Genomic DNA, 27,161 nt, shown 5'->3' with positions numbered 1-27,161 from the left:
TACAATGGTGTGTTAGTTTCTGCTTTATAACAAAGTGAATCAGTCATACATAAACATATGTTCCCGTATGTCTTCCCTCTTGCGTCTCCCTCCCTCCCACCCTCCCTATCCCACCCCTCCAGGCTGTCACAAAGCACCGAGCCAATATCCCTGTGCCATGCGGCTGCTTCCCACTAGCTATCTACCTTACTACGTTTGTTAGTGTGTATATGTCCATGCCTCTCTCTCGCCCTGTCACAGCTCACCCTTCCCCCTCCCCATAACCTCAAGTCCGTTCTCTAGGAGGTCTGCGTCTTTATTCCTGCCTTACCCCTAGGTTCTTCATGACATTTTTTTTTCTTAAATTCCATATATATGTGTTAGCATACGGTATTTGTCTTTTTCTTTCTGACTTACTTCACTCTGTATGACAGACTCTAGGTCTATCCACCTCATTACAAATAGCTCAATTTCGTTTCTTTTTATGGCTGAGTAATATTCCATTGTATATATGTGCCACACCTTCTTTATCCATTCATCCGATGATGGGCACTTAGGTTGTTTCCATCTCCGGGCTATTGTAAATAGAGCTGCAATGAACATTTTGGTACATGACTCTTTTTGAATTATGGTTTTCTCAGGGTATATGCCCAGTAGTGGGATTGCTGGGTCATATGGTAGTTCTATTTGTAGTTTTTTAAGGAACCTCCATACTGTTCTCCATAGTGGCTGAACCAATTCACATTCCCACCAGCAGTGCAAGAGTGTTCCCTTTTCTCCACACCCTCTCCAGCATTTTTTGTTCCTAGATTTTTTGATGATGGCCATTCTGACTGGTGTGAGATAATATCTCATTGTAGTTTTGATTTGCATTTCTCTAATGATTAATGATGTAGGGTCTCTATTCTTGATGGGTCCTGAACTCCATGTTTTGTTCCTCTAGCCCTGTGAAACGACCAAAAACATGACTAAGTGTCTTAGCCATGTCTTTCAGATGGGCAAATGCTCCCAGGACAAAAATGGTCCTGAGGGCTAACCTCACCTCTCTGAATTTCCACTCTCTCTCAGTTCTTGATCTGATGATTTCTCATGATCTCTTGGTGCTTTAACATTTTTTAATTTTTATTGGAGTATAGATGATTCCCAATGTTGTTAGTTTCTGCTGTACAGCAAAGTGAATCAGTTATACATATACATATGTCCCCTCTTTTTTAGATTCTATTCCCATATAGGTCATTATGGAGAAGTGAGTAGAGTTCCCTGTGCCATACAGTATGTTCTTATTGTCTATTTTATTTTATTCTATTTTTTTGGGGGGGGAAGATAATCTTTTTAGTAGACTGTGCTGAAACAACTGGGAATTCATATGAAAAACAAAAAAGTCTTAAACTCTTTATTTCACACCATCTACAAATTATGTAACATATCCTTACGGTGGGAGCTAAAATTACAAAACTTCTAGGTTAGGCAGAGATTTTTTTTTTTTTAATTTTTAATGGAGTACAGTTGATTTACAGTGTTTTTAGCTTCAGGTGTACAGCAGTGAATCAGTTATACATATACATATAGCCACTCGTTTTAGGTTCTTTTCTCATATAGGCCATTACAAAGTATTGAGTAGAGTTCCCCATGCTACATAGTAGGTTCTTATTAGTTATCTATTTTATATATAGTAGTGTGAGTATGTCAATCCCAACCTCCCAATTTATCCCCCCCCTCCCGCCCCCTTTCCCCCTGGGTAACCATGAGTTTGTTTTCTGCATCTGTGACTCTATTTCTGTTTTGTAAATAGGTTCATTTGTACCATTTTTTTAGATTCCACATATAAGCGATATCATATGATATTTGTCCTTGTCTGACTTACTTTACTCAGTATGACAATCTCTAGGGCCATCCGGTGCTTTAATATTTTTAAGATATGTTTTATATTTCACCCAGATGCGAAAAATTTCTTCAGTAGGAGAGCTGGTCTGAATTACCTAGTCTACCATGACTGGAAGCAAATGTTACAGCATTTTGCATCTTAATTGCATTTAACCTCAGCAACAAAGTTGCAGGAATCTGAATCTTAATTTTCTTACTCCAACAAACAGAAAATTTACTTTTAAGCCACGTACGTTTTATAATCTTAATAAAGAATAGAAAGTCTTTAGAATAAATCTTACAAAAAAAGGTACAGGACCTTAACAGAGAACATTAAAAATTTTAATGAAAAACACTATGACCCAATAAATGGAAGCATAATCCCTAATTTAATTACTTCCCCTGGTGTCATTTATAATGTCCCTCTATCTCCTGCATTTCCTGGAAACTGGAATTTACATCTTAAGTCCTGAGAGATTCAGGTTAAATACGTCTGGCTAGATTACATCACAGGTGATACTACTTCGTATTTCAGCAGATCAGGAAAGATATCTGGTTATTCCACCATGAATGATGCTAAGAATAGCCAGTGAATTACTTAACTGACCACTTGATGGAATGATCTTCAGATTCTTATTAGCTATCATGGATTAGAAATTATTTTTACGGTCATTACAAAATTTATGACAAAAGAACCCAACATTTCCCTTTTATCATTGACAAATGTAATCTATTTCTTTTGCTAATACGAAAATACTTCAAATCAACTGAACTTTTTCATACCATACATTTAAAAAATAACTGTGATACTCTTGAGACTGCACAACCAATTACCATGCAGCCAATTTGTACATACCAAACCACATCCACCACATAGAAATGAACTTCTGGTATTCTGAAGGTAAAGATTTGGGGCTGTAGTCTGGCGTTTCCCCTCTAGGAAATCTGCTCAGCTTATTACCTCCTTTTCATTCCTGACTGGCTTCACTTTCGGTTGTGATACCATGCTCCTTGGGCACAGGTAAACAAACTCCCCCAGCACATCCTTGTCCAAAAGGAGCAGCATATGCTCTACAGCTGGCTGCAACAGTAAAGTCCAGGTGTCACAGCATCGTGTTGGCTAACCATACAAACATGTTGTAAGTGTTGCTGTGAGTACAGGATGTCATTCATCTGGCTCCCTGGTTCTGGGGACTATGGGGCACACTGTCAGTCTCTGCTTGGATCTGATAGCCTTATGAGGAGACCCAGATGAAACTGTTCTCATTATGAAGTGACTGGCCAGAGGACTTTGACAGCCTCATGCCTAGCCTAGCTGCCTGTGCGAATGCAAAGAAGCAACTTTGTGGCTTATACATACTGGTGCTAATCTGTTAACTCACCAATTGTAGCTGGGCCTATAACTTCCCAACCCTTCTCTGGGTCATCCTTCAGCTTCTCTAACCTTTGGACCAGGTGTGTGAGGAAAGGCTTGGGGTTTTGCAGGACAATCATACCATGAAGATCTGAGGTAATAAAAACTGACAAGGGTTTCAGTCCGTGCTTGTTATTTCCACTTGTTCCTACCCGCTCCCATTTCACATCCACTTTCCCTTCTTAAATGCCTGCTCCATGCACGTCAAGCTCCTTCATCAGAAACAGATTAAGAGCTTACAGAGATGGCTTAACCAGCTCCCGTGACAGCATAAAGTCAAATCCCTTACCTATAAACATATATCCTAGTAGCTCTGTTTCTCTGACTGAATGCTGACTGATACAGTTAGGTACAAGGAAACTGATGAGGTTATTGAGACTACTTAAAATGGTGCTTGTCATTACACTCTCAAAACACCTAAAATCTGTGCTGTATCACATATTCTTACTGCCGTTCCAGTAGATATTTAACTCCCTGAGGTAGGAACTTTTTATCTCTGTATGACCACTGCAGGATTGTGCTTAGCACGGCAATTCTTTGTTTAATGAATAATTTGGAACACCTCTGCTGACCCTATCAAAATCTCCTTTAAGTAACATCTTAATAATGATATCAGTTTGATTTCTATATAAGATGAATACAATAGCCATCAATCAATAAATAAATACTGACTTAAATGACTGTTATATAATTAAAACCTTAGGAAGTCAATGAAAATGGCAATTATCCATATGATACGTATTTTCAAATATTTCCTATTATGTAAGTTATCCATCTGTTTACAAGTAAATCCTTATACAAGTATGGGAGAATTAAATATAGACAAACCAATGGAAGGGCAGAATCTTCTAACTATCTGCTGGATTCTTCAGAGTGATTTTATGACACATTGAGTCCATAATAATTTTCTGTTGACATACTACTAAAATGAAAATAAAGTCAATGATATAATTTGATATACAATATTTCCTTTAGTTATTTTAAGAATATTGAAAAGTTTTAAATTCTCCATAACCTGTCAGCAAGAAATAGCTTACCACTAAGTTTTATAAACAATATTATCAGCTCAATGACATCTTTAATTTTACCCATATAATAAATGTTGAAATAACATTTCAGAAAATTATGCATCTTGAAAAACTTTGTTTCAACCGTCACTTTATTGTAAGATGGCTGAATTAATTCAAATTTAAACTCTAACTTGACAATTTTTAGTCAGGTACCAAACTTTATTCAAAGCAAACTGCTTATTCGAAAGTGATCATGGAACAACTCAAAATGCAGAGCAAGAAGGATGAGAGAAACATCTTCCTGGCCAATAGATTGTTTTAATTCTCTCATTACATGAAACTCAAACTTTTCATTTTTAGGAAAGGGAAACTAACTTCAGTATAGAGCAATACAGAAAGATTCTGTCACATAGACTAGTTTCCATTTAGTCAGTCAACTGTTTCTAGCTGTCTCAATTGGGACAGATGCATTTACAGAACTGGCTGTGCTTGAGCCTTCTTTGCAAGCAGCTTTAGATCTGCAATGCACTTGGCAATTGTCTCCTTCTCCTGTGATAAGGAAAGAGAAAGCTGGTTAGAACTTTTCAAATCATGGAAGGGTATAAACACTGTAATTCTAAAGGATACCTCCTATAAGAGGTTCCTCGGAATCTCAAGATGGAGTACTGGCTTAATATGATAGACTACAAAAAATTATTTAATTATTTAACATGGGGGAGATGCAAAATTTATTTTAAGCAAATGGAGGGAATTTAAAGTCCCCTGGCTCATAGCTTTCATCAGTGAAACCTGTTTAGAGGTTGAAGCTAGATACTCCTGTAACCATGTGCCACTGATGTTAGGTTTTACAGCTAATAGCTGCTTAAAAAAGACCAACCTAACAAACATTACTAATAGAGAAATGTTAAGAAAGAATAAAAATAACTTTTAGTCTCTTTTGTATACTTTTGTCTTTTCAAGTTTCTTAAATAAGTATATAACTTTTATGTAAAAGACAGTTTATTTTAAAAAACCCAAGGCATTAAATGTTGACAGACCCTGTTTTTCTAGTCCTGCATGGTTATGCAGAAAATGATCAGAAATGCCTAAGTATACTATAAATCTAGGAAAGAAGAAATAAAGTCAAAAGTAAATAAAGAACATAAAATTTAAAAAGGAAATCACATTTAGGTAAAAAATAGAAAACACAAGACCAATGAATTAAGTGGCTGGGAAGAGGAAATGGCATGGAATGGAAATCATGGAATTATTCAGAAAATGGAAGAGGCTCAGAAGAAGACTTGTCCAGCCTCTGTTTTACAGAGAAATGAAATATGTTGCTTAATATTTCCCAAATGTTGGAACTTGAACATACGTCTGTTCAACGAGTGTTCTCAACCATCTTTCCACTCCTCTTGATCCATGAGGTGAGAGACTCTTTGGAAGCCAAACTTTGAGGAGGGAGGCAACCTACCAAGGCAGTTGTACAGCATCTTCTAGGTTACCACTAACCAGAAAAGTGAACCAGGACCACCCCAATGTCTCTAGGCTAAAGACTCCTTACCAGCTATTTTTATCCTGTCAGAGATATCAATACAACTCCAGAAGCTTCAAAACATCATGTACCTGCTGCGCAGAGATGCTCTGTACCACGTTCTTCTCCACCCAGTTTATCATGTGCTCTTGTTCCTTCTGACGTGTCATATTCTGCACAGAGATGTGATAGTCCAGGCGATTCTTTACCTCCTTGTATACTCTATGCAGTCGTTCCCGGTAAGCAACTTCCAAAGCCATGGCAATGTTATTCTGAAGAAAATTAAGAAGTGATGAAAACTGTTTGCACAGTTAAAGGATCACTTCCATTCTGAGGATTCTGCCCATTAGAATACCCATCATTACCTGTATTTTATGCAAAATTCATTTGTTTAATATGAATAGGTAACACATGCATGTGGTAGAAAAATTCTAACAGCATATAGTAAAAATATATTTAAAAGTATATGCAGTAAAAAATAAGTCTCCTCCAGCCCCTCCATAGGCTACCATCTTCCTCTATTTCTTGTATTTTCTCCCAGAAATATTTAATAAACAAAACATAGGTATATGTACACACACAAACATCACTTTTACTGATTATGACACAAAGACCCACCTTAATTTTAAAAGTTACATTGGATTCTACTATTTTGGTGTCTCATAATCCATAATTTATTTAAGCTCTATTAATAGATTAGGTTGCTTCCAATTCTTTAACAAATAATGCTGCTGTGTATATTGTATGTGTCTTTGCACTTATGTGTGAATACTTGCTGGGTCAAATAATAGCTAATAACTGTTGAGTACCTACTATGTTCTAAACACTGTGTGTCAATTCAATTAAATCTTAAAATCACACCATGGGATAGTTACTATTATTATACTCATTTTACAGTGAGGAGGAAACAGAGGCAGATGCTAAGGAATTTGTCCAAGGTTATAGAGCAAATGAACTGTGAAGCCAAGACCTGACTACAAGGAGTCAGGCTACAAAGCCCAGGCTCTTAAAGATCCATTTTAACTTGTGATTAACACTGTCCAATTCCACAGAAAAGTTGTACTGCTTCATACTCTCACCAGCAACACAAATGCTTGTTACTCTAAACCCTGGCCAATGGTGTTTATAAAACATTTTACTCTCGACTATTCTGATAAGCAGAAAAAAACATCAATTTTAATTGTCATTCTCTAAGGAGAAAATTTACATATTTAGAAGCCATTTACATTTACTTACATCTTTATAAATTGTGCATGTCCTACACCTAGTTTTCTACTGGGATGTTGGTCTATCCTAAGGTAACTACCCTTTTGTGTCATATGGAATGCATGTGTTCTTCCTAGTTTGTCTCTTAACTTTGTTTATGGTAACTTCTACATGTAAAACTTAAATTTTTAATGAGATCAACTTAATTTTTCCTCTTATAGTTCCTGGATTTTTAAAAATTGAAGTATAACTGACATACAATATTACATTAATTTCAGGCATACAAACACAATGATTCGGTATTTGTATATACTGTGAAATGATCACCACAATGGGTCTAGTTAACATACGTCACCACACAAGTTTCTGCATTTTGTTGTCTTTATTAGAAAGGCTTTGCCATTCCAAGGGTATTGTATTGTTTTTCATGTTCTCTTTTTCTACTTTTATGGTTTCATTTCTTATCTAAAGATCTTTAATTCACCTTAAATTTGTTTTGGTATAAGGCAAAAAGTAGGAAAACAACTCTGTACCTACAAAGATACCCCGTCTGTCTTTCCCCTCTAAGATGAAAATGCCACCGATCTAAACTACCTTATGAGTTTAGGTCTATCTCTAGACCCTCTCTCTCAAGTGCTGTGCCAATCTGACTTTCTATTCATGTAGTGTGCCAAGCTATTTATTTAAAGTTCCTTTACAATTTTGAGCTTTAATATTTGGTAGGACTGTTCACTACTTCTCTTTTTCAGAATACTCCTGAATATTTTTTACTTTTTCTAGTAATAATCAATTTGTTCAAGTCCCAACACCCCCTACTCCTAGTCTATTAGTATTTTCTTTCTAGGAATGTGTAAAATTTAGAGATTAAAGTAGGGAGAATTTGATATCCTTATATTATTGAGTCTAGGTTCTCAGAAGCTTATACCTCACAAGCATTTCACATTTTTTAAAGTAAAAAGACTCCTTTTTTTTTTTTTTTTTTTTTTGCGGTACGCGGGTCTCTCACTGTTGTGGCCTCTCCCGCCGCGGAGCACAGGCTCCGGACGCGCAGGCCCAGCGGCCGTGGCTCACGGACCCAGCTGCTCCGCGGCATGTGGGATCCTCCCAGACCGGGGCACGAACCCGCGTCCCCTGCATCGGCAGGCGGACTCCCAACCACTGCGCCACCAGGGAAGCCCAAAAGACTCTATTTCTAGTTAAGTTACTCCTAGGTATCTCTTCCTAAATGGTTTACCTTTTTCTCTTATATTTTCTAACTGATATTTATATACAGAAGGCTAGTGATTTTGTGTATTAGATATTAATTTTGTACCCAAATACCTTACTGAATTTGCTTATGGTTTTAAGAGTTACGTTGATTCTCTCTGCTTTCTGAGATATATCATCAGGTAATCTGTACGTAAGGATAACTTTATGTTTTCTAATTTTTATACTTCTTATTTCTTTCTCTTCTCTAATATCAGCTCTACTGCCAGAATAACATTGAATTAGTAATGGTGACAGGTATATTGTCATCTTCTAGTCTGTAATGAGAATGCTTATAGGTCTGCCTGTTTTATATAAAGGCTTCAGATATTAATCTCAAGTAGGCCCTTAATACTTCTAGGTACATCTTTTTTTTTTTTTTTTAGTCCATTCACTCTCCTGTTCTTCTTTCTCCTGAAATCTCTAGTATATCTCCTTGACTACTTTTCTTTTCAACAAATGACCTACCTTCCTATTTCACTGAGAAAAAGGAAACAAAGAACTTCACAAACTTCTACCACCATATAAACCAATCTACCTGGACCCATACTCACATACTTTGCCTTCCTTTAACTATGGCTGAACTGTCTCTGCTCTTGAAGCCAACCCTTCCACCTGTGTATTCTAAACTCTCTGGCCTACTGAAGGACATGGCTCCAGCAAATTCCTCCCTACTCCCACCCCTTTCTTGCATCAATTTTTCTCTCTCTACTAACTTCTATCAGATGCTAACATGTAGTTATACTTTCCATCTTTTAAAAAATCTCTCTTGATTACTACATCCTACCTTCTGAGCTACTGAGTCATTTCTTTGCCCAATACAGTAAAACTCCTTCACAATTTTGACAGTGATCTATACTCAGACTCCAATTTCTTTTCTTCCATTTTTTTTTTCCTTCAACTTACTCAAATAGCCCTTACCAAGGTCACCAACCTCCATGTTGCTAAATCCTATGCCAAATTCTTAGACCCTTACTACTTGACCATAAGTAGGGCAACTACAAATTAAAATAATCCTTGTTTCCTCCAGTTATTTTCCTTCATGTTCCAGTCTTACAGCTGTGCCTCTTGTAAGCTCATGATTCCCTCATCTCCAGTCTGGAATTCTTCCCAGTGACTCCAGACTCATATATCTAATGGTCTACCTAACAACTCTATTTGGCTAACTCACTGGCATTTCGAACCAATGCATACAAGATTGAAGGCTACTTTCAACAAGGCAATCAGAGTCGCCCTTCAAAACACGAGCAAGATCATATCACTCCTCTGCCTAAAAGCTTCAATGACTTTCTCTCTCATTCTGAGTACAAGTCAAAGTTCTCATAGAAGCCTATAAGACTTTACATGACCTAGCCCTTGGCCACTCCCTGCCTTGCTTCCTTTTACCTTCCTCCTCACTCATTCCACTTCAGCTACAGTGGCTTCCTTACTTTTCCTTGTCTATACCAAGCAAGCTTCCAGGATTAGGGCCCTTGCAATTGTTCTTCCCTCTGCCTGGAATACTATTTCCTCAGAAATCCACACAGCCTGAACCATCACTTTGACAGGTCTCTATTCAAATTATCACATTAGAAGCCTTTCTAGCCTGCCCAATAAAAACAGTAACTCCCTCCTTCTAAAATCCCTTTTCCTTTAACATAAGTTCATTATTCTACATGTACTTCATACCAGTTGACATTCACATCTGCTTAATTATTTTTCTCCTGTCCTTCTCTCAACCCCTGGCTAGGAGAAAGACCCCAGGAAGGCAGACTTTGTTTTGCTCTCTGCTGTATTCCCAGCACCTTGCCTTGACCAGTGTTCACATATAAAATACACCTATTAAATATTTCATAAATAAATAAAAATTTTAATGACTATCATTTGAATCTTATAAAAAAGCTACATCTTCAAAAGCCAGATTTTGTTTGTGCATACATAGTTTCTATGAGGCAGGAAGCATTTAGATTGTAACCTAAATCTGCACGGAAAGATATTTTAAAAATTTCCAAGGATTTCAAACATTTATGTGCTTAAGAATCTCTCAGGATCCTATTTAAAAAAAAATACAAACTCTTGGATAGCTCCTAACAGAGGTTCTAATCTCACAGGTCTTGGAATGGGTCCAAAAATTTGCATCAAAGATGACTGGTGCACATGGTACCGAGACTACACTAGGAAATACTGGCCCAAACCCTTAATATTTCAGATACTTATTTTACCTTAGCACCTAATTTTTCATTTCATAGGTGTTTCTATACATAAAATTTCAATATAAGCTCATCTCACTTTAAATATCAGGCATAAAGTACTGGGCTCAAAGTAATTAACAACAAAATGCTTGAACACGTTCCTAAAGTTGTTTTAGAAACTAAATATTTTAGAATCTAATTATGCTTTGATCATAGTAAAAAGCTCTCCGGCCATCTGAATCTGCTTTGTGAATCTGGAATGTGAGGTATCAGATTTTCTTATAGCAAGTATGTTAAGTAAGACTTTCTTATAGTGAGCATGTATGAAATGCACAGCATGTATTTCACCTACTGTATTTTACAATGAATGCCATTTTTTAATCTGCTATAACTTAATGAATTATTTTCCCTCTGTGTGGACTCAAAATGTGTCCTTTTATACTTTTTACTCTTTCTAGTTTTAGAGTAATAATTCTAGTTATTTTTCTACTGGATAGGTCCACTGTATAGTTAATATCTGTAACTGCTATTTAGACCCCCACCCAAATATTCTCTTTTCTAAACAAAATATGCTCAACTTATCCAACTATTCCTCATAAGATTCTAATTTTTTGTGTTAAATGCACACAAATGAGTAACTTCACTTGCCTTAGAAAGTTCTGAAACCTACCCTCTGGACATCAAAAAGGTAATGGCGCTTTTGAACCAGTGCCTGATGTGACTTCTCCAGATCAATTGCATCTTGGATTTGTCTGATGGAAGCCTGTTTCACTTCTTCCAGTTCGGCAATTTTTTGCTGCAATTATGATATTTACAACAAAGATCAGTGAAAGTACCAAGGGTAATAAAAAAGTTTCATTTTATGCTTCCTCGAAGTCATACCCCTCATTTGTGAAAACACCCACACATAGGGAGAACTATACAAATCCGTGAAAAGAGTTGCCAAAAATAGCTATGCAGTATCTTGTTGAATGAACAACACTATGGAAAAGCTGGAGAAAGTTTGGTAGATTTTTAAAACTTGATCTCAAGTTAGTAATAACATTAACACTTATAACCGAAATCATTATAATTAGATTCATTTCTATACGCTCTGCCCCTATCATTCGTACCAAAAACATCACTTGATGGCTTTGACACGATTACTACGGTCTAAAATAGGAAATAAGGTTTATGGTTCTTACCTCATTGAGTTTATCAGCAAATTCACCAATAGAGGCACCATATTTTTTAACTACATAGATAAGCACCCCTATTGCTGAAATGGCAGAGAAGGTCTCTGCAGTTATCACATATATTTCTTTGGAGAGTAAATATAAGATAAGCCCAGTTCCGAGCACGTAGGGTCCTAAAAGAAGAAAAAGTTATTTTATGATGGATATACTATGTCTAAAAGGGGAAGACAGAGATACTTCCGTACTTAATTAGTTGAAGGCAAAGTTAATCATGATTTTAAATAATCAGATTCAAAGACGGAACACTAGATGAGAACCAGTATGGTAGGGTTGCAAGAACAAGGATCTGGACCCATGGAAATCTGACTCTGCAACTTATAAAACACTGAGCAATATAGATGATCTCTGAGCTTAGTTTCCTTAACTGTAATATGGGAATAGTACCTTCCTCATAGGGTTGATGAAATTGAGAAATAATGTATATTAAGTATCTGGTACAATTGCTCAACTAACAGGAAGTATTTTATAAAGATGTCAAGTTACTTCCAGAAGTAATTTGTGCAGCAAAATATACTATTTATTGAGTGGGGACATTGGTCAGAATAAAATTTATCCACTCTTGCCTATTTACTGAATAGGAACCTGACACTGGAAATAAGCAAACAAAACAGATACAACTATGAAGCATGTATGTAAAAGAACTAAATAACAGGATTCTCAACTCCTGTAGTGTCTTATTATAATGCTTCAAATATAGCCATCTTTTTCTTTAACCAGGCCATGAATTCTGAAAGGACACAAACCATAAGGTACATTTCTTTAGGATTTTCCTCTATGCCGCATTAGATGCTAGGTAAGGTCAAAGCAGGTCTTTGGGGAAGCAGTTTACAATGTTTTTGAGCAATACAGGTACCAAAGGATGTTAGGATGTACTATGAGAATAAAAGGGTTACATTCTCAAATATATTTTACCCAGTTTCCCATACAAAGTTTCAACAGTTCATTTTTTAAAAAAAATTTGCCTTCAATGTATAAATTTTAAATGTGAATTGATAAGAAAGGCCTATCATATGTAGCATTTTTATCAGCTATGGAGGTCTGAGGAAATTAATGTTTCTTGCAATTTTAGTCTACCTTAGGCCACTCCCTGGAGAGATTAAAAAAAAAAAAACTTTGGTTTTCAATGTTTCATGGTCATAGCAATATTTGGAAACAGCAAGAGAGGCAGTGCATGTAGTAGTAAGAACACTAAACTTAACTGTAGAACCTGTGTTTAAGTCCAACTCAGTCACTAAAGAGAGAATAAATCTCAGCAAATTCTTTGTTTTCTAGTTCCGGGTAATAAAAATGTCTTCATAGGGCTTCCTGGTGGCACAGTGGTTGAGAATCCACCTGCCAACGAAGGGGACACTGGTTCAAGCCCTGGTCCGGGAAGATCCCACATGCCGCAGAACAACTAAGCCCGTGCGCCACAACTACTGGGCTTGTGCTCCACAGCCTGCGAGCCACAACTACTGAGCCTGTGTGCCTAGAGCCCATGCTCTGCAACAACAGAAGCCGCCACAGTGAGAAGCTGGCGCACCGCAACAAGGAGTAGCCCCTGCTCACCACAACTAGAGAAAGCCTGCAAGCAGTAATGAAGACCCAACGCAGCCAAAAATAAATAAATAAATTTATTAAAAAAAAGAAAGTCTCGGGCTTCCCTGGTGGCGCAGTGGTTGAGAGTCCACCTGCTGATGCAGGGGACACGGGTTTGTGCCCTGGTCTGGGAAGATCCCACATGCCGTGGAGCGGCTGGGCCCGTGAGCCATGGCCGCTAAGCCTGCGCGTCTGGAGCCTGTGCTCCAGACAGTACAGCAAAAAAAAAAAAAAAAAAAAAAAGTCTTCATAGAACTGTTGTATGGATTAAATAAAGTGAAAGCATATAGTATTATAAAAATGTAAGGTTTCAGTACAGTTTATGCCTTTTTATTTATTTATTTTAAATAAAATTATTTATTTATTCATTTGGCTGCGTTGGGTCTTCGTTGCTGTGCGCGGGCTTTCTCTAGTTGCGGCACGCAGGCTTCTCACTGCGGTGGCTTCTCTTGTTGCGGAGCAGGGCTCTAGGTGTGCAGGCTTCAGAGCACAGGCTCAGTAGTTGTGGCACACGGGTTTAGTTGCTCCGTGGCATGTGGGATCTTCCCGGACTAGGGCTTGAACCTGTGTCCCCTGCATTGGCAGGCGGATTCTTAACGACTGCGGCACCAGGTAAGTCCCTATGCCTTTTTAAAAGGAAAAAAAAACCCTGATTAACATGGCCCAGCTCTTTTTTCGTAATTATACATACAACACAGAGTCTCTATTGCCTTACCTGGCTTTATTTTAATCCACAGCTCTTTCTATCATTACCTGAAAATGTATTATACAGTTACTCAATTTTGGTTTTTTTGGCCGCTCTGTGCGGCTTGCAGGATCTTAGTTCCTTGACCAGGGATGGAAGCCGGGCCCCTGCAGTGAAAGCACCGAGTCCTAACCACTGGACCGCCAGGGAATTCCCCAGTTACTCATTTCCTTATTGTCTATCCTACAAAAGAATGTATGTTTCATGATGGCAGGCACTTCAGTTCACCACTGTATGCCTAGAACAGTGCCTAGCATACAGCAGGCAGTCAATAAATTTGGCGTAACAAGAAATGGAGACAATGTTATAAAATCAAGTTAAAATCCCAAACAAATTTATTCCAAAGACAAGTTAAAGCAACCAAATCAATTCTTATATTGAATCACTTCCACACTTTACTTTAAAAACAACTGACTTGATTTTTCTGGTACATGTGGAAGAGGTTAAGAGACCACTAAAACGCTAGATTAACATAAACCATACCATCTAAACATACTATCAAACACTGGGCAAATGCTCACCTGTTACACCAGTTTTAGGATAAAGGAACTGGAAAAATTCCTCAGGGATCAGCCCAAAACGAACTTTTCCTCCATATTCAGGAAGAGGTGGTACAGGGGCAAGACTTGGCTGCCCTTTGTGAAAGATCCTTGTTGCCTGCAATACCCTACAGGTAGGAATTACACAAATTTAAAGCCTATTCTTTAAAGAGAACACAATGTATGAACAACTGTAGAAAAGAACAAATAGGGATGAGGATTGAGGCTGTTTCCCACTGTCTTAATGGGAACAGAACAGACCAAGAACAGGAAGGTTAGGGTCCCATAATTAGCTGTGTGATAAGGGGAAACAACTTACTTAAAGCTGTATGTAACCTTCTACCCAATACTAGAATCCCTTCTGTTAAGTCTTACGGGTCATCTGTCTAGCACTTTATATGTCTATTACTAGCAATGAATTATGTAAGAACATAGACTCTGCAGCGAGACTATCTGGGTTCAAATTTTAATTTATGCTTTTGTAGTCTCTGATTTCTCTAAAGTAAAGTAGGAACAAAGAATATGACCTTAGAGGGTTGCTGTGAGGATTAACTGAGTTAATAAATGTAAAGTATATAGAATAGTGCTTGGCATATGGTAAAGTTTTATGTAAGCGGTTAGCTATTACATGTCCACTGTGCTGTGAGCTCCCTGATGGCAAGAACTTTGACCTTTCTGAATATTCTCTGTATTGGGGTGCTAAATAACCACTAAGTGAAACATGCTTTTTCAGTGTTGGATAGCTCTAACTATGATCATCCTTTGAATTGAACTGCTACATACATCCTTGAAACCTCTATCCATTGGTTCTAATATTATTCTTCTATGTAAGTTAACACTCATGTATCTGGGTTAAACATCTCAGTTCCTTCACAATCCTGACTGTCCACAAGCAGCAAACTGGTTTTGTTTACAAAAATGAAGTATACAGAACTGAACACAATACTGAACTGAAATATAGCTTGACTGATTCATTCATCCTACAAATATCAATACATATTGAGAACTTGCTATTGCCATCGCTGGGCTTGAACCACTGTACTATTATCATGGATCTGCGAACTATTCTGATCTTTAAAGTAGCCTAAGATTGTATCTGTAGCAGTTACAGCATACTGCTACATAGGATTCTGATGAAATAAAATCCTCTAGCCTTTTCATATCTGCTGTCGAGCTAAATCCCCTTCAAATTCTAAGTATGTTTTTGTCCCTCCCCTCCCCTCTCTCTTATCTCCTTGCAATGTAAGAGTTTACATTATTTCATTGATTATTGTTCACTGCCTGTCTTTTGAATATTATTTCTGCTTCCCAATGTATTGAGTTACCTCACCAACTTTTGAAATCTGAGAATCATGCTCAAGATTCTTTCATTTTAATCAGGGTTTCTAAACCTCAGCACTACTGACATTTTCAACTACTGACAACTCTTTGTTGTGGAAGGCTGTTCTGTGCACTTAGAATAATTAGGAGAATCCCTGTGGCCTTTGTACACCAGATGCCAGTAGCATCCCCCCTCCTACCCAGTGGTGACAACCAAAAAGTGTCTCCAGACATTGCCAAAAGTCCCTTGGAGGGCAAAACTGCCCCAGGTTGAGAACCACTGACTTAAATCATAGCACTAAAGAACTTGCTTTAGGGGAACACAAATCCTCTCCCTAACTGGCTGTCTCACGTCAAGCCCTCATCTACTCCTGCCTAAACAAGTAAGTAACCCAAAATCTGTTCTCTTGGCTCTTCCTCAAATACCCCTTGAACCTAGCCCCCTCCCTGCTGCTTTGAAAGTTTTTAAAATGCAAATTTGACTTTAAAACTCTTCAACAGGCTCTCTCCTGCCCACAGAAAACAAACTACTTAATACAGGATACGTGATTCAGCACCTGTCAAATTTTATATCCTCATCTTCCTTCATTCTCCTGCTCTCCAGCCATATGGAACTACTTACAGCTTTCAAAAACAAACAAACAAAAAAAACAAAAAAACCCTCATGCTGCTCCTTCTGCCTGGTATACCTTTCACTTAATGAGTGCCAAGACCAACCAGCCTTCAGAACATCTTGAGTATATCCTTTATAAAGGCCTTCCAATCTTGGGTTGACAATTACTCACTCAACAAAACATTTACTGACTTTCTGCTTGTATTAGGCACCGGGAGTTTAACAATAAGCAGACAAAGTCCCAGCCTCTGACATTCTAGTAGGGGTTTGGGAAGTGTTGAGTGTATAGGTCCATACACAATTTCAGACAGTTTTAAGTGCCATGAAGAAAAACAGGTGAAGGAAGGGGCTAAGGAGCAACGGAGTGAGGGAAAGGCTTTTTTGGTAGATCAGATGACATTTGAGCCAATGACCTGGGGAAAAGAGAGAAGAGCAACTACAAAGGTCCTGAGGCAACAATAAGCTTGGCAGTTTTCAGAGGAATAGCAAGAAGGCCAGTAAGGCTAGAGAATGAGCTTAAAAGAGAATGTAAGAAGGTAAATCAAGAGGTAGGATGGGGTCAACCCATGTTGAACTTTCTGTGTTAAGGTAAGTTTGGATTTGATTTCAAGTGGGATGGGCAGCTCTAGAGGGTTCTGCAGGGGAAGGGTGGGGGGACTGACAGAATCCCTGTGGCTATTGTGAGGATGGCCTGTAATGGGACAAGAATATAGATTCAAGGAGACTAGTTAGGAGACAACTGAAATAGCCTAGGTGAAACGTGATGGTGGTTCACACTCCAGTAGCAGTAGTAGTGGAAGAAGTGGTCAGAGTCTGGATATCATCTGGAGAAAGAGCCTTACTAATGCATTAGACATGAAATGTGAAAGAGAAATCAAGGATGTTCCTTGCATTTTGTATATGTATTTATTATCTATATTACAATTATTTACTTGTCTATATGGAATCTTTCTTCTCTGAGAAGTTGGAAGCAGCCAATTATAGCCTCACTTTATTGCTTATACAAAAAATTACAGATAAACCAAAGCCACTTTTTCAAGCTACAGGATTGTTATCAAATTTTTCAAGATTTAGGACTAAGTCTGGAAGTAAAAAGAGAAATCCCAAAGAAAACTGACGTTTTATGAAATATCAGTAACACCTTCTAATATTTACTAAGCACATACTATGTACCAAGCACTGTTTTTAGGGTTCCCAGGAATTAATTCCCTTAATTTTCACAATCCATAATGTACTATTCTATTTTGCACAAGGGGAAATTAAGGTCCCACAGTAAGGTCCCACTTGTAAGTGGAGGAGCCCGGTGTACCCTCTTTCAGCTTTGGAATCCTCGCTGTAAACTACCATTTTATAGCTGCCTCCTCTGGTAGACTGTGCGTGAGGTCCACGAAGGCAGGTACTTAACCTTACTCATTTTTTTTACGTTCGGTTACGTGCGTGGCAAGATAAATATCTACTGAAACGACGAATAATTTCTCTGACCTGACAGTAAAAGTTGGAATCTGGGAGGCAGATTAAAAACAATATGCTTCACTGTTTTATTTAACAAAACTTGTCCTAGGGTATGCAATCTAGTAACCCCGACTAGAGATGCCGCAGCTGTGGCTAGCTGAAGGTCACAAGGGAGAGGGGCGGGGCTTAGGGGACACCAAAACCAGTTTCTAGTTTAGTTAGAACACATTAAGTGACACAACGGTGTTCCAGGCAGTAACAGGAGCACACATGTTTGAATGAGACTTGAAGCGTTCCAAAATAACCTAAAGAAAGGTAATTACCGGCCCAAAGGTAAGAACAGATTACCCAGAAGTGAAATAGGTGATAAAACACGGACAAAAGGGAGTATTACACCCCTTACACTTACCCTGGACCGAGGAGGGCTGCGTTCTTCAGAGAGGGAGCTAGAAATACACAAGGCACAGGTTAGCAAGGTCACCGTGAAATCTGGTTTGCCCCTTCCTCGGTCCCCGCGGAGCCCAATCACTAAGGCCATGCGTCCCCCATTCCTATCCCCCGAGACCCCACACTCTCCTTCTGAGCGGCACTAATCAACTCTCCACGCAGGCCCAAATCCCGCCGCGCCTTTCATCCCCTTTCCTCCCACCCGCTCCAAGTAGCCCTAGACGCGCTGGTTTGCAATCACTCTGCTAGCCTGGACTAGGGTCTGCACCTCTCACCTGCTGCGGTGGCGGCAGAAAGTACCACCCGGGACAACATTGTCAGATAGCGTCCACACAACAGTCTTCGCGCCCCAGTGACCGCTACAGGAGACTCTGTCAGGGGCAGAAACAAGATGGTCGCTCACAAGTCTCGCGAGAAGAGAACATCGTGCCCTTTTCATCAACTTCCGGTCTTTTTTTTTTTTTTTTTTTTTTTTTTTTTTTTTGCGATAAGAAGCACAGGGCACTGAGAGCCCGCGGCAAGAGGTTGCTCGCTGGAAACGGGAATGGAATCGTAGAAGCAATTCTCGCGAGATGTAGAGAGGCTGTAGCCTGGCCGGAGGGGCGGAGGCCTATAGCGGGGCCACGTGGTGGCTCGCGGAGCTGAGTCTCCGACGGGCGTCCAGTTTGGGTCTAGGTTGGAGTTGGAATCGTGGAGATGCGGAAGGAAACCCCGCCCCCGCTAGTGCCCCCGGAGGCCCGGGAGTGGAACCTTCCCCCTAATGCACCAGCCTGTATGGAGCGGCAATTGGAGGCTGCGCGGTACCGGTCGGGTGAGCCTAGGTCCTGGGTCTGGGAGTTCCCTCACCCCACCCCGAATGCCCTTTCCCGGGACTAAACCTTCCAGCCTTCCCCCAGCCCCCCGCTTACCCCGCATGCCATCCTCACCCCTGCCTCGCGTCGCTGAGCTCAGTCCCCAGCCGTGCTCGGCGTTCCTGGGCTCCGATCCAGACCCGGCCAGCTGGCTGCTGGGCGGTCACCAGGGAGATTAGCCCTTCCACTCCTCACGCGCTGACAACTTGTATCTCCCTTAGATGGGGCGCTTCTGCTCGGGGCTTCTAGCCTGAGTGGCCGCTGCTGGGCTGGCTCCCTCTGGCTTTTCAAGGACCCTTGTGCCGCCCCCAACGAAGGTTTCTGCTCCGCTGGAGTCCAGACGGAGGCCGGAGTGGCTGACCTCACTTGGGTAGGGGACAGAGGTATCCTAGTGGCTTCCGATTCAGGTGAGTCACTTTCTCCTCAACCTTACAGGTGGGATGGAGGCCATGGGTATAGGTCGGGCTGTGCTCAATTTTTAAAATCCCATACTCAGTGCTTGGGGGAGCTTGAGGGTGTTGGTCCCGAAGGAGAGTAACTGTGTAGGTAGGAAATACCTTCCCCAAGATTCTAAATTGTTTGGTGGAAATTCCTAGTATAATCCATAACAAAATTAAGAAATTAATTGGAACTATTTTTCTTCTCTGTATCCACCCAACCCCAAACCAAGGATAATCTTGATCTTAAAGATGATGCCGAGGCCAATCTGTGCTCTTTCCATTTCTTCCCATTTTATTCTTAAATGCCTTTATTCTGCTTTCTTTGCCTTGAATGTCAGTCTCAGCAATGGAGGCTTTGACATTAAAAAAAAAAGAAATCAGAATATGGACGTTGGCAGGCATTGCATGGAAGGATAAGTGTGGGACATTAAAGATTGAGCCTCTCTGGCGATTGAGCTTGAACACTCTATATTCAGGGCAGCTGTCTGATGATTTTCTATACTTAGTCACTGTACAACATATTTTTATGTTATTCAACATATTTTTATGACTCTAAGACATTTATTCAAATTGTTCAACAAATACTTTAGTGTCCAAATAACTGGGAATATTTAACCATACGGCCTGTGTGCTACTCAGATCATTGGGGAGATTTCCTCCTTGTCTCCTGAGAGCTTAGAATCCTAGAAGCGAATTTCTGTCTTGGCATAATCCAAGCTTGTTTCCCTCACCCTACTCCCCACCCCCAACAGGTGCTGTTGAATTGTGGGAGCTGGATGAGAATGAGACACTAATTGTCAGCAAGTTCTGCAAGTATGAGCACGATGACATCGTGTCTACAGTCAGTGTCCTAAGCTCTGGCATGCAAGCTGTCAGTGGTAGCAAAGACTTTTGGTGGGTCCCTCCTCTCATCGCTCCTGTTTCTGGGCCTCCTTTGGGTGTCTTTAGCATCATATTAGCCTCATTAAATTATGTTTTGGGCTCATTATAAGAACCCAGTGACTAATTATGATATGCCTATAAGGTTTTCTTAGAGATTTTTGCAATCCATGGTAAAAGTAGGCTGTACCAGAAGTCCAGTAGGCAAAGACATAGGGCGTTCTTATTTGAACACACGTTTTTATGTAGGTAGTGTAGGTCAAATTAAGTCTCTGTTTCCTTTTGCTTCTTAGCATCAAAGTTTGGGACCTTGCTCAGCAGATGATTCTGAACTCATACCGAGGTGAGTGCATGTTCCTTCCTTTTCAGTCCTGGCCTTGGCTGTTTTGTTTTTATTCTCCCCTTTGGGCTCTTTGAACTTTGCTTGCATGTTAGTGATATCAATTCTTTGCTCTCCTGCCTGGTAGTATATTTCTTCCAAAACTACGGTCAGGCTCCAATGTCGATTCTAGCCCTTTTCATAATTTCCCTATATTTTTTTTTTTATTGACAGCCTCACCACCTTCTTGGTCACCTGAGGCTGAAAATCCCAGTCCTCTTCCACTCCTCCTGTTTCCCACTATCAGTTGGTCCCCAAGTTCTTTGGAGTCTTTTTCCATTTCGTCAGTGACCTTCCATTCCATTTCTTATGCTCCCATTTACTTTCAGGCTTTATCTTATTACAGACGGTGGCACTCATCTCATTGTTCTACCTGTAATCTTTAGTCTTTCATTGGTTTCTTGTGGCTTGCAGGTTAAAATCTCATGTTCATGTCCTGGCATTCAAGCCTTTTTCCTGTCACTCCTTCAAGCATACCATGCTATCTAAACCCAATCACAGTAGATCTTTGGCATTCTCCAAGTATAAACCCTGATACTTGTGAATCTTGAACTTTTGAATATTCACCTCTATAAAATCTCATTTTTTTGGTGAGAACCATCACTTTCTATTAATGTTCCTTTTTCTGCTCACTTTCATTAGCAGCACTAGCAGTTGACTTTATTTTGGGAGCCATTCCTCATGAAGATACCAAATCTTAATGAAGATAATGTATAGAGCGTTAATGTGTGTGTGGCTAAGAGATGTAGATATGGGTGATCACGGGTTCCCCCAGTGACTAAGTGCCTTTCTCTGCCAGTTCTAACTTCAAAGTGCGTGATTCAGATATGAGCGAAGCAAAATCATAAACTCATATATCTCCTGGAGCTTCATGGTCACTTGCAGATAGTTAGACAATAATGTTAAAATGTCAGTGCTCAAAGTCTACTGTACTTGCCTTTTGTTTCCTAGACTTACAATGTGTTTTTCTGGTCAATGCTAAATAACTATTTTTCAGCACTTGTTCCTTTCAGCCTTTTTAATTAGTTCTTTGTGTTTATTCTTATTCCCCCCACTGATTCCAAATTCCTTGAGGGCAGAGGAACCACATATTTTTTTTTCATCTTTTGTACTCCCCCATGGTGTTGGTCCCAAAGCTTTGCTTTTCTCAAGTGAGCAATACATTCCTTTTCCTCGTGTTGGCTTTCCATGGATTCTATGGAAGGTAGTTTGAGCCCACACTTCTGTCTCAGGGCAGAGCCACATTCAGACTATCTCAGAAAGTCTGGTTAAATCACTTTGGAGAAGGTGGTTTCCACAGCCTGTAATTAACATTTAGCGGAGAGCTTTAACATTTTTAGCATGTAGCCCTAAAAGAATTTTGAAAAAGTGTACCCTCTCACACATTTTAAAATTAGTATCTAATTTAAATTTAACTAGTTGCAAAGAAAGTTGTATCTGGCCATGTCATTTATTGTACACTTTTATAATATATGTTTGTCAAAATTTTGGATTTGCAGATTAAGCTCATTTAATTTATGTAAAACATCTACCAAATAACCTAACTGCCAAAAACCATATGCACTGTTAAGCCAGTTGGCCAAGTGGGACTTAACTTTCAGTCAGAAAAAGTCTGACTTCATTTTTAAATTCAGATAAGCTATGTACATCCTTATGACAACCACCTGTCATATGTTTCAAAATTCTCATTATTAAAGAGAAGAGATCAGTCACAGAACCACACTTGTGTTTGTGGTGTGGCTGAGAAAGGCCAGCCTCCTTCACAGAATTTTACACAAGTGCTCTTTCTTTGTCTCAGGAAAAGCCCCTTTTGTTTTATGCCTTAGGTTTTTATACTCCTGAGCATCATGGTAAGGTTTGGGGTGGGTGAGAGGTGTGTATTTCTTCTACACATGGGGGAGAAGGGTGACTGTGAGAGTAGAGGTCAGCACTGCTGGCAGGTTATAGGCAGCTTCTCAGTTCAATATGGAAGAAGAACATTAGAGAAATTCCCTTAAAACTCGCAGTGTCCAGAACTCCCTCAGAAGTCTTTGTATGCTACCTGGAGGCAAGTGTGCTACTGCTATTCTAGGATGTCTTTACTGTAAATTCCTCTCCTGTTCTTATTCAGCATTTAATTTATCTTTCATGTCTTTCATGATTCATTTTTCTCCAGGCCTTTTGAGTTTTTATAATGATATCAACATTTCCTCTTAGGTTTCATCTAATCCAAAAATCTCACAGAATTTGTTAATTTGCATCATGAGACTAGGCCTATTTCTCACACCCTCCCTCCTACCCCTTCATAGTGTCTGGGCTGCTTGATAGTAATGCCTGCATCTTCTCTGTCTTATTTCTTGTTCTGTCTCCTTTACAGCTCACTCTGGGCAGGTCACCTGTGTTGCTGCCTCTCCCCACAAGGATTCTGTGTTTCTTTCATGTGGTGAGGTGAGATATAATCTCTTTTTCCCTTCCCACATCCTAACCGCACTCAGACCCTTTAGACCTAAGTCTAGCGTGGAGGGCTTCTGGCCAGCAGCTGCTTCTTTGGATTGTGAAGCCCTTTTTCTGTTCCTTCTTTTAGGACAGTAGGATTTTACTGTGGGATACCCGCTGTCCCAAGCCAGCATCACAGATGGGTGAGTCTGAGAGCCAGTGGTGGGAGAGTGATACTAGGAACCCACCTGGAAGAGGCTTTCCTTGGCCAGAGTCAGAGGCAAAGCTGCCAGATGCCCAGTCACTGACACAAATGACACAATTGCTTTCTTTCCCACTGAGGCACATTGTGTGCAGTGGGTCCCAAGAGGAAGGGCTAGTTACTGGGTGGGTCACTTATATTTCCTGGATGGGCGAACAAAGGGGTCAGAGCTGTTATCTTCACGCTTTGTTTTGAAACTTGCCCGTGACTCACGTCTGGAAAGGGCAGGAGGCTGATGGGTAGATGTAGGTTGTGAGGGTCAAGGATGAGGACAGGACTGCCTTAGCAGGGCTTGGGACACTGAATAAAGGTGCTCCTGGGATTTCGAGTGACTTCACCTGGGAAGCTTTGGCTCAGAGCTGGGCTCGGAGTCTCGTTCCAGACCCCTCTTCCTCCCTTTGCAGGCTGCAGTGCCTCTGGCTACCTTCCCGCCTCCCTGGCTTGGCATCCTCAGCAGAGTGAAGTCTTTGTCTTTGGTAAGGCAGCATGTCGAACTGTGTGTTGACTCTGGGGAGGGGAGTTTGAGTGAGAGAGCTGACCCCATAACTCGAGAGACTGGCTGCTCAGTCTCATCAGCACACCTGGGCGCAAGGTGAATTATATTAATGGGGGTGTAGGGAGGTGGGATGATCCAAAAGTGGTTTTAGTTTAGCTTTGGAGAACATGGTGATTTTTGCCCTCGTAGATTTGATTCCTGACTCTTTGCTGTGGCTCTTGTATTCATGGCTAGAAGTCAGTGGACCGCAAAGCAAGTGGATTGCTACATGGGGAATATGGTTGTATAGTACGGACAGTTGCATTAACACGGTGATATGGCTGTGTGTGTGGTGACATAGTTTATGATAACAATTATGTCATCCATTAATTTAATTTCCAGAACCCCCAAATGACTAGTTATTCCTACTTTACCAAAGAGGAAGCTGATGCTCAGTTTCTTCCCTTGCTCTGTAATGTTTCTCTGTAATGCTTAGGGTGGTTAACTTGTTCAGGATGGAGGACCTAGCATTCAAATCCAGATCTGGCTGAGTCCACAGCCCATGCTCGTAACCTCTGTGAGGTACTCCCTCTTTCCTTCAGGTGATGAGAATGGGACTGTCTCCCTTGTGGACACCAAGAGTGGAAGCTGTGCCCTCAGCTCAGCTGTGCACTCCCAGTGTGTCACTGGGCTGGTGTTCTCCCCGCACAGGTACTGTTCTTTGTCATCAAGGGCCTGGTGGGTATGAATAGGAAGAATGAGGGGGGATGCTTGTGTTGACGTAGCATTAGCTGATTGGTAGCTCCTTAAAGCAGGCACTGTTGTAGCTGAGGTTTTGGAATGTGAAAGATCTCTTTAAGACTGTAGTCCATTTTGGGGGTTGTATGGTCTCTGACTGCAAATGGCTAAAATATGGTCTTGTTCCTGCTCGACACCCAAAATGATTAATACTGTGGGCTTGTAGGGCTGTGTGGTTGGAAAACCTGTGTTTCTGAATCATCACTGAAGCTACAGGGAGGGACTAGATGGGATGGTTAGTTGCCAGGATGGCTGTCAACCCTGACTTTGCTCCATTTTCCTCATCTTTCCTTGGAACTTGTACCTAGACTTGAGTGGTAGCCAGGCCTTAACCCAAAGTGGGGATCAAGCCACCTTCTCTGATCATTTTAGGTGGGCTTTGGGGACTGCCCAGTCAGGTTTTGTCTTGAGAACCATGGGCTTTATGTTTCCCAACCTCCTCCTTGTCTCCTAGTGCTCCCTTCCTGGCCTCTGTCAGTGAAGACTGCTCCCTTGCTGTGCTGGACTCAGGCCTTTCTGAGGTGTAAGTGTGCCGTGGAGCCCTGTGATCAGGAATCAGGGAGGGGAGCAACACGTGGCTGGGTCCTTTTTCTCTTTGGAAAACTGGGTTGTCTCTTTCAAGGAGACTTGGTAATGGAAGCAGGCCGACTGCTGACTGTCTCCCTGTTCTGGGGACTGACTCACAACCAGCTCTGTCCCTGGTAGAGGAGGAATGTGGTGGTGGGTGTGATTTCTGAGCCTGGCATTCCGACTGACTCCCAGAAAGAGATGGTCTACCCTTTTCACACAAAGAACCTCATGCAGGAAATGCAACCTGCTATAGGGTGAAAGGCACCAGACAGAAGATCTGATTGTACTTCCTTCTTTGCCATGAGATGCTGTCAGATACTGGCTCAGATCACTACCCTTGGTCTAGCTATCATTTCTTCTATGAATATAGGGTTCTAGACTGGATGATGAAGTCTTCTGTGGGTAGCTACACCACTATGCTGGTGACTAGGCCATATATATGGCGAGGTGTGCCCTGGGTGTGTTGGGTCTCTTCTTTCCATTTCTGCTTTTTCCTCTGTCTCTTACTATGCCCACACTTTTCTTTGTTCTCTTGTAGGTTTAGAAGCCGAGCCCACAGAGACTTTGTGAGAGATGCTACTTGGTCCCCGCTCAATCACTCCCTTCTTACCACGGTGGGCTGGGACCATCAGGTCATCCACCATATCGTGCCCACAGAACCTCTCCCAGAGCCTGGACCTAAGAGTGTTGCTGAGTAGATTGGATTTCAGACAAAAAGCAAATCCCCAATGAGTATCCACTCCCTTTGCCCCTTCCCTCTCAGTTGGTGAGACAACACAGGAGCCTTTTACAGTATGTTGGTACACCAGATCTGTGCAGTTAATAGGCATTGTCTCTCAGCCTGGGGTAGGCTGGATTCTGGGGTCCTGTAGCCAGGGAAGAAAAACTTCCTTGAACATGGATCTGAGTGTGTATGTGGGTAAATAGTTTTTGTTGATGGGAGGAATAAAAAATCCATCCCGCATCTTTCCCAAGGCCCAATCCCCATTCCCCCCTGCCCCGCACCCGCCCCAAAGTTAACAAAAGATTTTATGCTTCCCACGTAGCTTTGCATGAGGAATTTGGGCCATGTCTGTGTGAGGTATGGGATGTGGGCATCCCTGGATTCTTGGAAGCAGCTCATAGAGATAGGAGCAATTTTATTTTTTTATAGAGCTTAAATTCACCTTTGTCATGGGCAGTGCTTCCATTCACATCCAGCCCAGCTCACCTTGAGGAAGAGCCAGGACACTCACCACAGTTTTGCGCATCCCTTGTTATTAAACTGAGCCAGAAGTCCAGTTTCTGGCTTAATAAGAAGTTTGGCTGGTACCTGTGTAATGCCCCCACCCCACCCCCGACCCCCATGGAGTTGTGTATATGAGAGATGAGTGTATTTCTGTCATAGATGCCATAGAAGAGTTTCAGGATGGAGCGCTTAAAGGCATTTCAGTTAAAAACTGACACAGACTTGCATAGGAATGTCTGCCACTTTCCCACCTGAAAACAGTCTGGGGCCTGACCTTTTTTGCCTCTGGGCCCCTGTTTCTGGATATAGGAAGCCTAAATGCTATTTTGGGGGACTCTGAAAATTTTGAATTCGGCATCAGAGAAAGAATCGGAAGTACCGGTCAGTGAAATAAAAAGTTGATTCATTGTTGGCTTGTCTTTTGAAGCGTGTATGTCATGTGCCGTTAGACCTGCTACTTATGTGAGTCATCAGGGTATCTCTTATAGCCTGTTACTTTTTTGTGTGCTTCCCCAGCCCCCCAGAGTAGCTAGT

General features: G+C 40.8%; 2 protein-coding genes across 3 annotated transcripts in view; one reads left to right on the top strand and one right to left on the bottom strand.

Moving 5' to 3' along the window:
• WDR77 (WD repeat domain 77) overlaps nucleotides 1–27,039 on the top strand; it is a 37,214-nt gene extending 10,175 nt beyond the window's left edge. The window contains exons 2-11 of one of the 2 annotated variants that reach the window (XM_060027217.1): nucleotides 18,995–19,141; nucleotides 19,403–19,588; nucleotides 20,374–20,515; nucleotides 20,794–20,843; nucleotides 23,236–23,306; nucleotides 23,443–23,497; nucleotides 23,961–24,032; nucleotides 24,634–24,742; nucleotides 25,284–25,352; nucleotides 25,938–27,039. In XM_060027217.1, the coding sequence (XP_059883200.1) occupies nucleotides 19,027–19,141; nucleotides 19,403–19,588; nucleotides 20,374–20,515; nucleotides 20,794–20,843; nucleotides 23,236–23,306; nucleotides 23,443–23,497; nucleotides 23,961–24,032; nucleotides 24,634–24,742; nucleotides 25,284–25,352; nucleotides 25,938–26,097 (1,029 nt within the window). In that variant the 5' untranslated portion in view covers nucleotides 18,995–19,026 and the 3' untranslated portion in view covers nucleotides 26,098–27,039. Of the gene's footprint in view, nucleotides 1–18,847; nucleotides 19,142–19,402; nucleotides 19,589–20,373; nucleotides 20,516–20,793; nucleotides 20,844–23,235; nucleotides 23,307–23,442; nucleotides 23,498–23,960; nucleotides 24,033–24,633; nucleotides 24,743–25,283; nucleotides 25,353–25,937 lie in introns of those variants that run through there. The other variant, XM_060027207.1, reaches the window with a different exon arrangement.
• ATP5PB (ATP synthase peripheral stalk-membrane subunit b) lies at nucleotides 1,686–18,760 on the bottom strand. Its single transcript, XM_060027229.1, has 7 exons — nucleotides 18,606–18,760; nucleotides 18,293–18,329; nucleotides 14,481–14,626; nucleotides 11,586–11,749; nucleotides 11,072–11,197; nucleotides 5,872–6,051; nucleotides 1,686–4,815 (listed from the first exon to the last, which is right to left on the bottom strand). Exons 1-7 carry the CDS (start codon nucleotides 18,643–18,645, stop codon nucleotides 4,738–4,740), a joined length of 771 nt encoding a protein of 256 aa, XP_059883212.1. The 5' UTR covers nucleotides 18,646–18,760; the 3' UTR covers nucleotides 1,686–4,737.
• Nucleotides 27,040–27,161: the final 122 nt, after the last annotated feature.

The sequence above is a fragment of the Delphinus delphis genome, chromosome 1 (genome assembly GCF_949987515.2).
Source record: "Delphinus delphis chromosome 1, mDelDel1.2, whole genome shotgun sequence".
NCBI lineage: Eukaryota > Metazoa > Chordata > Mammalia > Artiodactyla > Delphinidae > Delphinus > Delphinus delphis.
The sequence above is the reverse complement of the archived record's forward strand: the minus strand, read 5'-3'. Positions and strand labels throughout refer to the sequence as shown.